General features: G+C 44.3%; 1 protein-coding gene across 1 annotated transcript in view; it reads left to right on the plus strand.

The window, feature by feature from the left end:
- The first annotated feature begins 207 nt into the window (after positions 1-207).
- The window catches only part of LOC124595099 (sterile alpha motif domain-containing protein 5-like), a 64,327-nt gene continuing 51,777 nt past the window's right edge, over positions 208-12,757 (plus strand). The window contains exon 1 of the mRNA XM_047133697.1: positions 208-825. Within this exon, the coding sequence (XP_046989653.1) occupies positions 241-825 (585 nt within the window). The 5' untranslated portion in view covers positions 208-240. The remainder of the gene's footprint in view (positions 826-12,757) is intronic.

Raw genomic sequence — 12,757 nt, forward strand, 5'->3', positions numbered from 1 at the left:
CCTCGGAAGTGTGTCGTTCATAGAAGGTAGTGCAAAGAAGCGACGCTACATCGCAGCGACCGAACCGGTGTGATTGTTGCAGGCGACGGGCAGCGAGCGGTCTCTCCCCCCCACGGCGGCGGCGGCAGCCGCACGGTGCTGCTGCCTGGCGGCGGCGGGGAAAGGCGCGCGCAGAATGTCGATATGCGCCAGTGCGAGAGGAGGCCGGCTGCGCGTCGGTGGCAGTGGCGCGCCGCGCTCATGGCAGGCAACATCGTCGCCGAGTGGCTGCGCTCGCTGCGACTCGGACAGTACGCAGAGTCGTTCCTCGACAACGGCTATGACGACCTGGAGATTTGCAAACAGGTCGGCGACCCCGACCTGGACGCCATTGGCGTCCTCGACCCCACGCACCGCGCGCTGCTGCTGCACTCGGTGCGCACGCTGCGCGAGCAGGGCGCCGCGTCCGTCTACTTCACGCTCGAGGAGACGACTGCGGCCGCCGCCGCCGCGCTCGCCTCCGCGTCCTCCACGCCGCCCCCGCAGCCCCCGTCAGCCTCGACACCGCCCCCTCCGGCGCCGCAACAACAGCAACAACCACCGCAGCAGCAACAACAACAGCAGCAGTCACAACAACAGACGCTGGTGGCGTCTTTCGACGACATTAAGGAGGCGCCGCTGTCTGGTCAGCAGACGCGCGGCCTGCTGGGTCCCAAGTACGCCGACGAGTACGAGGAGGGCAAGGCGGAGCTGGTGAAGATCCCGCGGATGCAACTGAAGCGGCTGCTGAAGGACCGCGTGGCGCAGGACGGCATCAGGCTCAGCAATCAGCCGTACTCCACTTCGGTAAGTCTGCGCCGCCACGCGCCCAGACACTTGTGGACGCGGCACGTGCTCCGCGCCTGTCATTCTGCTGTCACTCGCCGCATATCAGCCAGACAATATCAGACAAGTGTGTACGGTTGCAAAGAGACAGCCGTCAGCTAGTACTAGCTAGTGTTGATGGCTACAACTAGATCGTGCTGTCAAATGCTGTTGAATGGGTCAGTACGTCTCAACCATTAAATGTTTCTGAATGAGTTTAATGTCTCACAATTTCCATTATTCGTGACAGGTTGAAACTTTGTGTAATTCCAGAACTCGAACACGACTTTAAACTGTCGTCCTTTTTTCCGAACGTTTTTCCCAATATGATCGCAAAGCTTCAACATGCCATTCTCTAATTCCTTTCTATCTTTCAGCTTGAGCAGAATTCGTCTCAGTAAATGCTATGCGCAGGATTTGGTATTCTCTACCCCGAAATATAGTCTCACTATTCCTCGGTGAGCCTGCATGCAGGAGACATAATTTCATTCCGGAACACTTCTTGAAATTTCTACGAAAACTAAGTTTTCGTAGATGATAAATCTTTCTTTATTGCGTTTGACAGTTACATTGTCCAGAGCGTTCGACAAACAAATGTGTATCACAAAAAAAAAAAAAATCCGTCATTGTCGATTCTTCTCTTCTCTCTACACGTTCGATATAATCGGATGGGCAAACTAGAAATGTCATACACACTGGATCAATATGTCAGGACAAGTGCTAAGAAAGTTGTTGAATGACCATAATTCAATCTCTCTGTGTACGTCATTAGAATGAAATCTCTAATTTAAAATTTATGAATAAGAAAAGTGATCATTCATCCAGCAAGAACGTACTTTCAGGTAATGACAAATTAGCTAACTATATTTCTCTTCTAGCTATTTTTATTTAATTACTTGGAGCATTTCAACGTTTCAATTCATTTTCACGTTCTTGGACCTGTTTTGACGGGGAAGAAAATTTTATCTATTACAAATTGGTTTTTGAAAACTTGGCTATAAAAACGATGGTTCATTTTTTACGACGAACGACATACACTGCCAGTCATCCATTTTTTTTTATTTATCCCTCTAACGATTCTCTGTGGGAAATTTTTCCCACTGTCAGATCATTAATACATTACTCACTTTATTGTCTGTGCGAATATTCGATTCCGTTTTAGTGCGTGCGAAATCAGCACGAAGATCTACAGGTTACTACCAAACTCACCATTGAGCGATGAGTCTCATAGCCAAATGCATCACTGTGACCGATCACCAGAAGTTTAATTAAGATTCATCTCATGGTTATTGATACAGGTAATCCAAACCTAATCAGAAGCGTCCTTTATATTACTGACCGAAATTTGAGCGGCAGCCCTTAGGAGATTTCTGAACGTAGGATACCTGTGAATGCCCCTTATTAACATTTCCTCTGTCCTCGCATTCGTTTAGCGCTCGCATGGGGAGAACTGCACTCGTCGCTGGAAATAAAATCGGCGCGTTTGTAGTTCCCTAATGCCGCCTGTTGTACGTCAGTTTGGCTATTTAGTGTAGTGGTTCTTACTTGCCGCTGGCGGCCGTGGCACGATTCCGACACGCTGCCTTCGTGCGCACCAATTTCCACACGCAGTAAAAGTGCGTAACCGAGGCAGGTGAGCGTAGCGGAAGGACTCGTTTGATGCGCTTGCTCTGCGTCTCTTGCAGTAACCAAAACTGCTGCGATGCGAAAGGGATGTTCGTAAGCTACGTGTAGATATATTCTCTTTGGCTGGTGAATAGCTCAGGGCAAGGAACACCGTGGGTGGGGGGTGGGGGATGAGATGGATTGACATTATCGTAAATGACGCATCTGTCAGTACTTACTGCGCTTTTCTTCGTTGCTTTATATATTGCCAATTAGAACGGTGTTTTCATGGCTACGAAAACTGTAGTAGCTATTAATCAGCGAAACTAAATGACGAATAATGTGGATGCAATTACATTGTTTTTATTACTCAAGACGCGTTTCAAGGGCTCGGCCTCGTCTGATGGATGAAAATTATTTATTTTGCGTTATTTGTAGTAAGAGAGAAGAAAATAGTTCATTGACCAAAATAAAATCGTCTCTCTTCATCACACGTCTTTGTTGGAATAACAGTTTTGTCGTTATCAGGACTTTCGTTAATAACAAAAACTAATGAGTGACAAGTCAGGTCCAATCAAGACCATTTCGTATCTGCAAAAAGAGTCTTAAGCTTATCAGCTCTCTTTTGCTCTGGCGTGCTGTTAGCTTCTTCATTTGTTTGACAAGTGCGACCTTTTGATCCTCACAACCCGTGACCGTTAGTATGTAAGAACTCTTAACTGCGTTGACACTCAGTTTTTGAAGGCAAGTCGTCTTACGAACTATGAAGATTTTATGTGGAAGGATCTGCTTCCGTCTACAATGATGAGTTCTGGTAGTTCTGATGGGGAGAAGCTTTGTCGTGCACTATTATCACCGTATTGTCTACTTAGGGCTATCAATGTTTAGTTATCTCGGTAGGATTTCTGAAGAAATGTTCAAGTGATTGTGGAGGACAGTAGGATGGAACAGATTCAGGTCATCCAGCTACACTCGACAGACTTCCATTAAATTACACATCAGTTTTATAGACACTGTAGCTATTTGCCTATCCTGGTGGAGTATAGTTGTATATTTGCATCCTGCAAGCCAACGTATTATTTAGTGTCACAGAGTCAATAGCCTCCTTCATATTCACTCATTGGAAGGTAACGCAAAAAGGAAAATTGCCGATGTCCCTCCGTATAAGCTCAAATGTAAAGTTCTGCGAGTCATAAAATCCTTGGCAGAAAGCATTTTCATTAAAGAGAGGGAGGCAGAATGGCAACTGCTGTCATCTAACTATGTCTATATGGTTCCTACATGAGTATAAGGATTGAGACGTATTCATAAACTTCATGGTAGGCGCCGGTTCCTGGTATTCTCTAAATATGTTTTGTGAAATACTGGATTGCTATCTTTAAGTGCGCATCGAGCATTCCTTAAACCTCCCCGCCGGTCAGACAAGCCCGTGCCTTCACACAGCCCTTCTTTTCCTATGTTTACGTCGCCTCTTAACCCATCCCATATGAGAACCAGTATAGGGATTAGAATAATCTCTTTCGTAGATAAACGTTATTCTGCTCGTACCCTACAACTGAATGAATGGCTCTGAGCACTATGGTACTTAACATCTGAGATCACCAGTCCCCTAGAACTTTGAACTACTTAAACCTAACTAACCTAAGGACATCACACACATCCATGCCCGAGGCAGGATTCGAACCTGCGACTGTAGCGGTCACGCAGTTCCAGGCTGAAGCGCCTAGAACCGCTCGGCCACCACGGCCGGCGTACCCTGCAATTGAATCGAAACCAATCATGCTCTTCTTCTTCTTCTTCTTCTTCTTCTTCTTCAGTTGGGCCTAAGTGATCATTTCAGTTCGTATCACGCGGAATTCTTATTCCCCGCTATTTTTGACACAGAGAACACCCACTGTGACCCATCGCGTAAGGTGGTTTAGTTGTAATAACACTGGTCTCATAATTGGTACGAGGTGAGATTCATATTCCTGTCCAGCCATTTTGGTTTAAGTTTTCGTTGTTTTATTTGTATCGCAGGGCGCTAATGCCAGGATGGTTGCCAAAGGAGGGCTTTATCTGTGTTCACTAAGGGCTATAATGTTCCGCCTGTAATTACCATGATGTCGGCGGGGCGTCTTACTTTAGCCTTCCTTATTTACTTTGAATTTTGCCTCCTTAATCATGTAATAGGATACTATTTGATATGTATCTTTTCCTGGCTGCATTGTCATCGAAATGTCAACTAATAATTGAACTTCGTTGTGCGTTACCCTTGTTATCCGTGTGCTGTGGGATTCCTCTGGTTTCTCCCTGATCCCTAAGCGCGGCAACGGGCGATGTGTTTTCAGCGCTGACCGCCCAGTCTGCGGGTGCTCATTTGCTCCGTGTCACAGATTGTCATCCAGCGGGACGTTATTAGCCGATTTAGCCGAAAGCGCGCGTTCATTTTGGAAGCTTAATTCCGAATTCTGTCTAATTCCCCCTACTCCCGTATGTTTTGTGAGAGAAAACAACAAACATTGGTGCAAGTTTGACGACGTATCTGCCGAATTAAACCCAGTGACCTGTTGTTAACGATCGCGTACGTGGCAGTTTTCCGGAAGTGAGAATGCATTTTCTTGTCTGATACCTGCTCCTACGTAACTAGCGCCACATACAGATGTGGCGGCTGTGGAAATATCACAATGCATGCTCATATTTCTGATCTTTTCTCTGTGCGACTGAGAGATGGTATGTCTTCGGTTTGGCGCTGATCATTCCAGTTTCGCCCACAATATTTTTAATACTGACCTAACCGTCTTTATCATATGCTATGTCTGATCACTGCTTGGATTCCGACCACACCGTACGTCGAATTGTTGCATTATGATAAGAATCAGTTTCCGGGCACCCATTACTCTCTTTCTTAGGCGTCTGTTTTTCAGTGACCGCCGCCACATTCCGCAAAACACACACATTTTATGCCTTTTTCTGCATGGAAGACGGCTAGAGATTGAGTGCTGGATCACAATCCTTGCTTAAACTGAAACTCCCGCCTTTGCTTATTTTCTGATTTTCCAACCAACGTACTGGCTCACCGCATCTCATTTCGTGATTGTACTTCAGTCAGTTCTCAGCAAGAACTGATTCGGTGTCCTGTTCCAGTTGAATGTGTCGGTTATGCTCTTTGCGCCTGTCTGTGAATGTCCCAACACTCTACTCCACTTATTGTGTTGCGTAGCGGGAAAGCGGGTGTGCATTGTAACTTGGTATGGACATGACCAGTATGCGCAGCGCTTAAAACATTTTCGTGGATACATTTACGCCAAAACTCTTTTAAGTGTGTCTTTGTGATTGAAACTACGTAAATATAATAAATTGTTAAATCTTTCCATGGCAATTATAGTATGTTTCAGGAATAATATACGTCAAATTCTTCATATGTCATCATGTTATCAATAGATGCTGTACAAACAGAAATATTTTAATATATTTAAAAAAAACCTTAAAATTTGAAAGAAAATCGGAGAACAAACAGCGAAAAATAACGAAACACACCCAAGATAGACGGACAATAAGTCTAGTAGTCCAGTATTTGAAGAACTAAAATGCTAACTCTTAATTTCGCAAGGATTGGATTAACCGCATAATCTGTTGTTTCCGAATGTACCACACACTTGTACCAAGTAGTTACATCTTCATCGTTAGAAAGAACTGTCTGCCATATAAACTGTCCTCCTAGGAACAGAGAAGATCGTGATTTGATTTACCTTTGATGAAACGGATGTACTGAGTCAGCTATAAACATATGCCACATCCCCTAATCGCTCTCAGCCGTCTATATTTCCAGCCCATAGTCCGTAATAGTTTTCTCCAGTTTCCGAAAGTTTCTCGCTAATGGCTGCATCACTCAGAGCTGGGATATACACGTCTTAATGCTCTGATCCGCGTATTACCTTATTTGAAGACGTTTGTGTTCCATCAGCTATGAAAGGGACAACATACAAATATGCCATAACTCAAAATTATGCTCATATAGTTAGCATTCTTCTATCAATGGCCTTTTCTTTCCGAGGCTAAGAATAGACCATAGGCAACTACGGGGTAGAACGGAGCCACGGGAAGACTTAGTTCCCGACGTCGCCCTTAGATGGCATTCTTGTGATCTGCTTACAGTACAAGATACAACGTTCATACGTGACGTAGTGTTCCGGAGACCTATATCGTCTGTAACATTACAACAAGTGCATTAGCGACCACGTTTCTGTAGGAGACTAATGGAATTTTATGTATTTTTTCTTTTCTTTGGCCAAAATCGGACAAAACCAGCTGCATCTATTATTTTTTGTCTTTCTCAGTACCTCTTTCGCAGACGATGTTTATTTTCACCTTAACGCACGCTCGTTTGGTATATGCCTGTAAGCATTTGGTGTAAAATTTTCGTGTACTTGCTTGGTTAGGCTCTCGGTGTGTGCAGTTCTCTAAATGTAGATGCTAGTGTATGAATATGAACACGACTAGCGCAGTTGTCAGGATGTTATGTGCTAAAATGGAATTCTCAATTCGGATGAACAACTGACTCACCACCTTACAGTATATGACTATAATGAGGGTAGCCCTGCACTGGCTCTGTCCAACGAACTTGGTCGAGAGGTAGACAGTTGGTGGCGGTATCGCTTCCGCCGCAGATTCATGGAGTTGGAGCTCTGGGAGTAGTATTGCTGGGCCGAGAACCCCAGGATCGTAAATCTGAAGCGGCTAACGTTCGTCCTTCCAGCCGCGCGCAAACCAATCAGCGCGGAATCCGCGGGCACCTGCAATACTCATCACGCAGAGCCCCCCCTCCCTGCCGATGCTGCTGGTCGGCTCGACGGTCGGAAAACAAAGCCCTCGCGAACCTCATCGAGCCCAAAGACAAGGCGCATTTCTTGTTTCCCACCCGAAACTCCTTCACCGTCGTACATTGTTCCTTGTTACCATTGATTTAATCTTCTGCATAGAACATTTTGAGACTGTGTCATTTTTTATTTAATTTTGATTGACTGCAGCTTCATGAACATGGTCTCATCATTTGATACCTTTGCATTAACTGACGATTAGTTAATGGATATTAAACCCGCTTCCATTTATGAGTTTCTGTTGCTTCCGTTTGCGAAGTATCGAATAGGGTCAGTTGAAGAAGAAAGATATAACGTAGCACTGCTCTCACAACCTTATATAAAACAGGGCTGATGCAGATATTACGTACTCGTTAAATGCTCAGAAATAAACCGTCATAGCACACAGGCACACACGACATTCACAGAAGCAGCATAGAACGAATTAAGGCTGTGACGTCTGACAGAATAACAGATATTTAGTCCTGTACCTTGAACAGTAACGCATAGTCTACAAACATACATAACAGAGAACATGAAAATTCAACATATGCGAGCCGTAAAATTAAAAGCATACTATGCAACTACAGAAAACTGTGACTGTATGTACAATTGTAACAACTAAAGTTACTCTGCCATATCATGACGAAGTACTACTAATGCGATTGTCGGTGACAGTTGTACTATAATGGTAACATCGAACGGCTAATGACAGATACGAATGATGTATTATGGCAGCATTCATCGTGTATATACTTGTGTTAGACACACGGGACGTCTAATTATTATGTCTCCTGAATGTCAGTATTAGCCGAGCGGTCTAAAGCGCTGCAGCCGTGGACTGCGAGGCTGGTCCCGGCGAAGGTTCGAGTCCTCCCTCGGGCATGGGTGTGTGTGTGTTTGTCCTTAGGATAATTTAGGTTAAGTAGTGTGTAAGCTTAGGGACTGATGACCTTAGCAGTTAAGTCCCATAAGATTTCACACAGTTTTTTTCCTGAATGTCAGTGGTCGAAAAACGTTGAGTATGTGAAACAACACAGTAGTATACTTGGATGAAAATTGTAGTGCCACCGAAAAGAGTAAGAACTCAGAGTAGTATATCAATTGGTTTCGTGCGATGCTTAATGTAAATACTAAAGTTTTTTTCTGTCGCATGGTGAATAACTTGAGGTGTCAAACAGTTCAATGGATTACACATTTACCGATATGATGTTTCTCAGAGCAGCGTTCACTAAAAATAAGTCGTATTATTTTTACTTTTCACTGTGTAGCTTTTATGTACGGTAACCTTCGAGCTACTGTCTAGCTGCACAGCATCCCTCTTTGCAATTAGAGACTTTGCAGTGGTTGCGCGGTATTAATCTTACAGCATCTTGTATCCCCATATCTAAATGCTGAAGAACTACAGGTTGATGTCTGATGCAAACCGAAACAGTACCGAAAAGTAATTCATCTTTACTTTGCCCAGCCACATAATTTCGTCCGCAATTTTTACAAAGCGGACACGGACAGGACGAGACAAAGAGCAGGCAGTACGTCGGCCACCAGCGGCAATGCAGCCCTAGTGGCTTGTTCTCCGCATCTCGCTGTGCAGTGGAGGAACACATTGAGCTTCCGTCGGTAGCTGCCTTTCATTTGTAAGAAGCCGGCTGATATATTTGTCGTTTTCATATAGGCTCGGGTCAAACACAGCTGTAGCTGGACGGTGAGATCAATACGACGTGGGTGGGAGTTTCAATACACAGCGATAAGGCGCGCAGTCAGTTCGGCGTCAGACGCGTCCCATATCTTGTGTGACGCGTGTGAGTCATCGGCACTGCTGGCTGACACGAAGTTCAGTACCTCACCGAGGCCGTTAATCTACGGCTCACGGTCTCGTTTAATAAACCGTGAGCTATCTCTTATGGAAACAATGAAACCCTTTCACAACCGAAGCTCTTTTATCAGTCGACAAACAGAAAATAAATCGATCCTCCATCATCGGGGTTGCTTTATCAACCTGTACACAAGACACAGTGGAAACGCTCTGGGTAGATTCGGATCTATTCCACCCTACAGGCTGTTGGTGACGTATACAAAGGCCACTTCGTATGCAACGAAAATGTGAACCTGAAGGTGTGTGTGTGTGTGTGTGTGTGTGTGTGTGTGTGTGTGTGTGTGTGTGTGTGTGTCAACCACCCTCCGTTTTATTACTTTTTTCGTTCGACCGTGGATACCAGAAACTGCGGACGAAGTTCCTGCTGAACGTAGAAACGTAATATCTCATGTCACGCAGTAAACAACGGAATCTGTCAGACATGCCGCTTTCTAGGAATAAGCTTGTATTTTTAGCGATTTGCCTGTGACAGAAATCGGGCCGCAGTTTTCTGGAATGATTTATCGACAACTGTCCCTAACAGATCAGTAGACAGAGGAAATCAAAGAAAAACATTTCTACCAAGCTATGAGTCTAAAATAAGAACTTTTTAAGCCTTACTAGCCAGAGTATCATGTGTACACGTCCATTTCTTCACTTAAAAATCATCTAAAGCTTAAAACTAACCAGAAGTGCTTATTACACTTACTTTAATCTAACAGTCTGGTGGAAATGAGCTAAAAATAAAGGAAGGTCGGTTCGGATTTAACGCCGCTTGGACGAGCAGTTGATTACAGAAGGAGAAGGAGCTCGGATAGGGAACGAAATCTCCCATGCCTTTCCAAGGAAACGTCTCGCTATTCCTGTTAAGCTGTGTGGAGAAATCGCGGAAAATTTAAGTCTCGGTGGCAAAACGGGGATTTGAACCGTCGTCGTCTTTCTTTCAGGCGGTGGTGCCTCCCAGAGGAGGTCAAAGACAGAGGAAGGATATATGCATAATCTTTTGGATTGAGATGCTGTTGAATTCTGTATTTCGGACAGTATAGTTAACATATTGGTTTCAGTACATAAATCAGACCTCCTGGAAGGCGAGAGGGAACGAAAGCCATGCGCCTTCTCTACTGACGTCTCAGAAGTCCGTTAGATTTCGTACATATCTGCTATAGTGTTTGTGTGCCTCGCTCGTGCCACTTCGGTGGCCCACTGGACGCCAATGTTAATTAGTAATTACCAACGTAAAAGCTACTTACTTCGATTATTGTTGATTGTTTCAGAATATCATAAACTAGGACTTAGCCCATTCAATTTAACGAACTAAATTAAGCAGCAGTTTGCATAAATGAGCAACACACTTGGCATGCCAAGTTCGCTGGCGGGGCGGTCCGAAGTATACGATTAACGAAACAGTGACTAGATACGTGGTGTGTAAACTGGCGTAGGGACTCACATATTGTTTGAGCACAATAATACCAGTTTACTATTTGCAGGACGAAAGTATTCCTTGAGAAATTATTCAACTATGCGTCCCACAATCTCACCTAATTAATCGGTTCTACGGTGTAACTACATATCCAAAAACACTGAACTTTTCGATACGATGTCATTATCTCGACACGTACAGCTACACTAGTTAAAGTTATTGTCTTAAGAAAGAAAGAAAAACAAATTCTTCTATTGCGTATTTATGAAACAAAACGTTGAAATGCGTGTTTTAGCGACTATGAGTACTGCGTCAGTATCACGTCATTACATACATTTGATTTCTGCTTAAAACAAATAGGTTGTTTGGGCAGAAGCAAAGACTTGCGTGGCCGGCCGAAGTGGCCGCGCGGTTCTGGCGCTGCAGTCTGGAACCGCGAGACCGCTACGGTCGCAGGTTCGAATCCTGCCTCGGGCATGGATGTTTGTGATGTCCTTAGGTTAGTTAGGTTTAACTAGTTCCAAGTTCTAGGGGACTAATGACCTCAGCAGTTGAGTCCCATAGTGCTCAGAGCCATTTGAACCAAAGACTTGCGTAACATTTTGAGGCGAGACACCAGAGAGGTTTTTCCGACGGTCTCGTGGGAAAGTATTTCTTTCCTCACGTATGTTGGTGCATTGCTTTCCAAATACATGAATATTGGATCTTAAGCGTATCTGCTTAGCGAAAATGGATGTCATGAATCACGTTGATTAAGGTGTTTGTGGTGTTGTCGATGGATAGATGGGGTGAAACACTATGCTGATACACAACCTACTCCTCTCGAATATCATCGAAAGAACTGCCCAACTCAGCGTCCTTATCTGAGAGACGGATCAGCAGCAACAGTATCACATTCCCTCATTCTTCGAGACAGTGCAAAGAGGTTTGGGATTTAAACCAGGGCATCAGTACTGGTTAGGAGCTGTACGGCACCACTTCTCTTCACACTGTCGCTCAGTACTTACTGATGCAATCTAATTCTACCACCGTGATTTGAACCAGGTATCTACGAACCGAGCACCAAACCGCTAGTTTCTTTAGCAACATCGAGGCCAAAACGAGTGGTGAAGAACAGATAATGCCCCTTGGTGCTTACGCCTTTATTTTGTGTGTCCTATCGGAAGTGCGATCTTAGTTAATGTTCCAATGCATTACGTCACCGAAAAATATACAGTTTTGACCGTTACGTTAACTGACAATGGCCGGAAAGAAAGTAACGAGGATGTGGATTTATTAGATAACCTAGCAACGGTCTTCTCACAGCGGCAGCCCACGCGAAGTGTGTTACTCTACCAAACAGGCAGCAGCTTACGTAAAAGAAAAGCGGCTCGCAGCATCTGCTGGCAGCGCCGGAAGTAATTGGTCTAATTTGACAGCATTAAGTGCCCCTGATCTTAACTCGGGCGGGCGTCGTAAATTTTTATGCTAGGCATTATGCACAGGGGACCGACGTTGCCGTAGGATCGGCTAACTCATGTTTATACAAGTCTCAATTCACATGCTATTACGTGCAGTAAATACGAATAAAAGAATTACCTGGTCCTTACGTGCAATAGCGACGGAATCTACGACCCCACACTTCTAAACGGATTTGGCACTTGGCGCCGTCAGCAGAGATTCGGTATTCGCGTGTGCTGGTAATTCTGCAAGTTCTGTGCGTCGTTGTCTAAGCACTTCAGAGCACTCGGTATTCGTTTCACGAAAATTGGTAATTATTCTGTCAACTCGTACGAGTTTCTTCACATAATCAAATGTTTCCTTCGTTTCTGTCCATTCTTACCCCGTAGCCCTTGGAATCACCACCTGTATCAGAAACTTAGTGCTATTCGATATTGATTATCAGTATAAAGTCAATAAAAATTGTAATATCCAATTTATTACCCTGTCACTGCAGTAGTAGTATGTATAATTAGTGCCCTACGCGAAAATTATACAAAGTTCTTCGGGGATAGCTGTAAGACAGACATGGTCATATTTGCAGAGTAGACACATGTAAATAGCAGAAATAACTGAACAAAAAATCACAGAGATAGAAGCAATTAGGCAGGAGTAAATTAGACATATCTGCATGCCATTTAAACAGAAATACATTGAATTAGAAAATCAGTATTCATAAAAACAAACTTTTTTCATTCCGCAACAACAGTCCAGTAA

The sequence above is a fragment of the Schistocerca americana genome, chromosome 1, assembly GCF_021461395.2.
Source record: "Schistocerca americana isolate TAMUIC-IGC-003095 chromosome 1, iqSchAmer2.1, whole genome shotgun sequence".
NCBI classification, from domain to species: domain Eukaryota; kingdom Metazoa; phylum Arthropoda; class Insecta; order Orthoptera; family Acrididae; genus Schistocerca; species Schistocerca americana.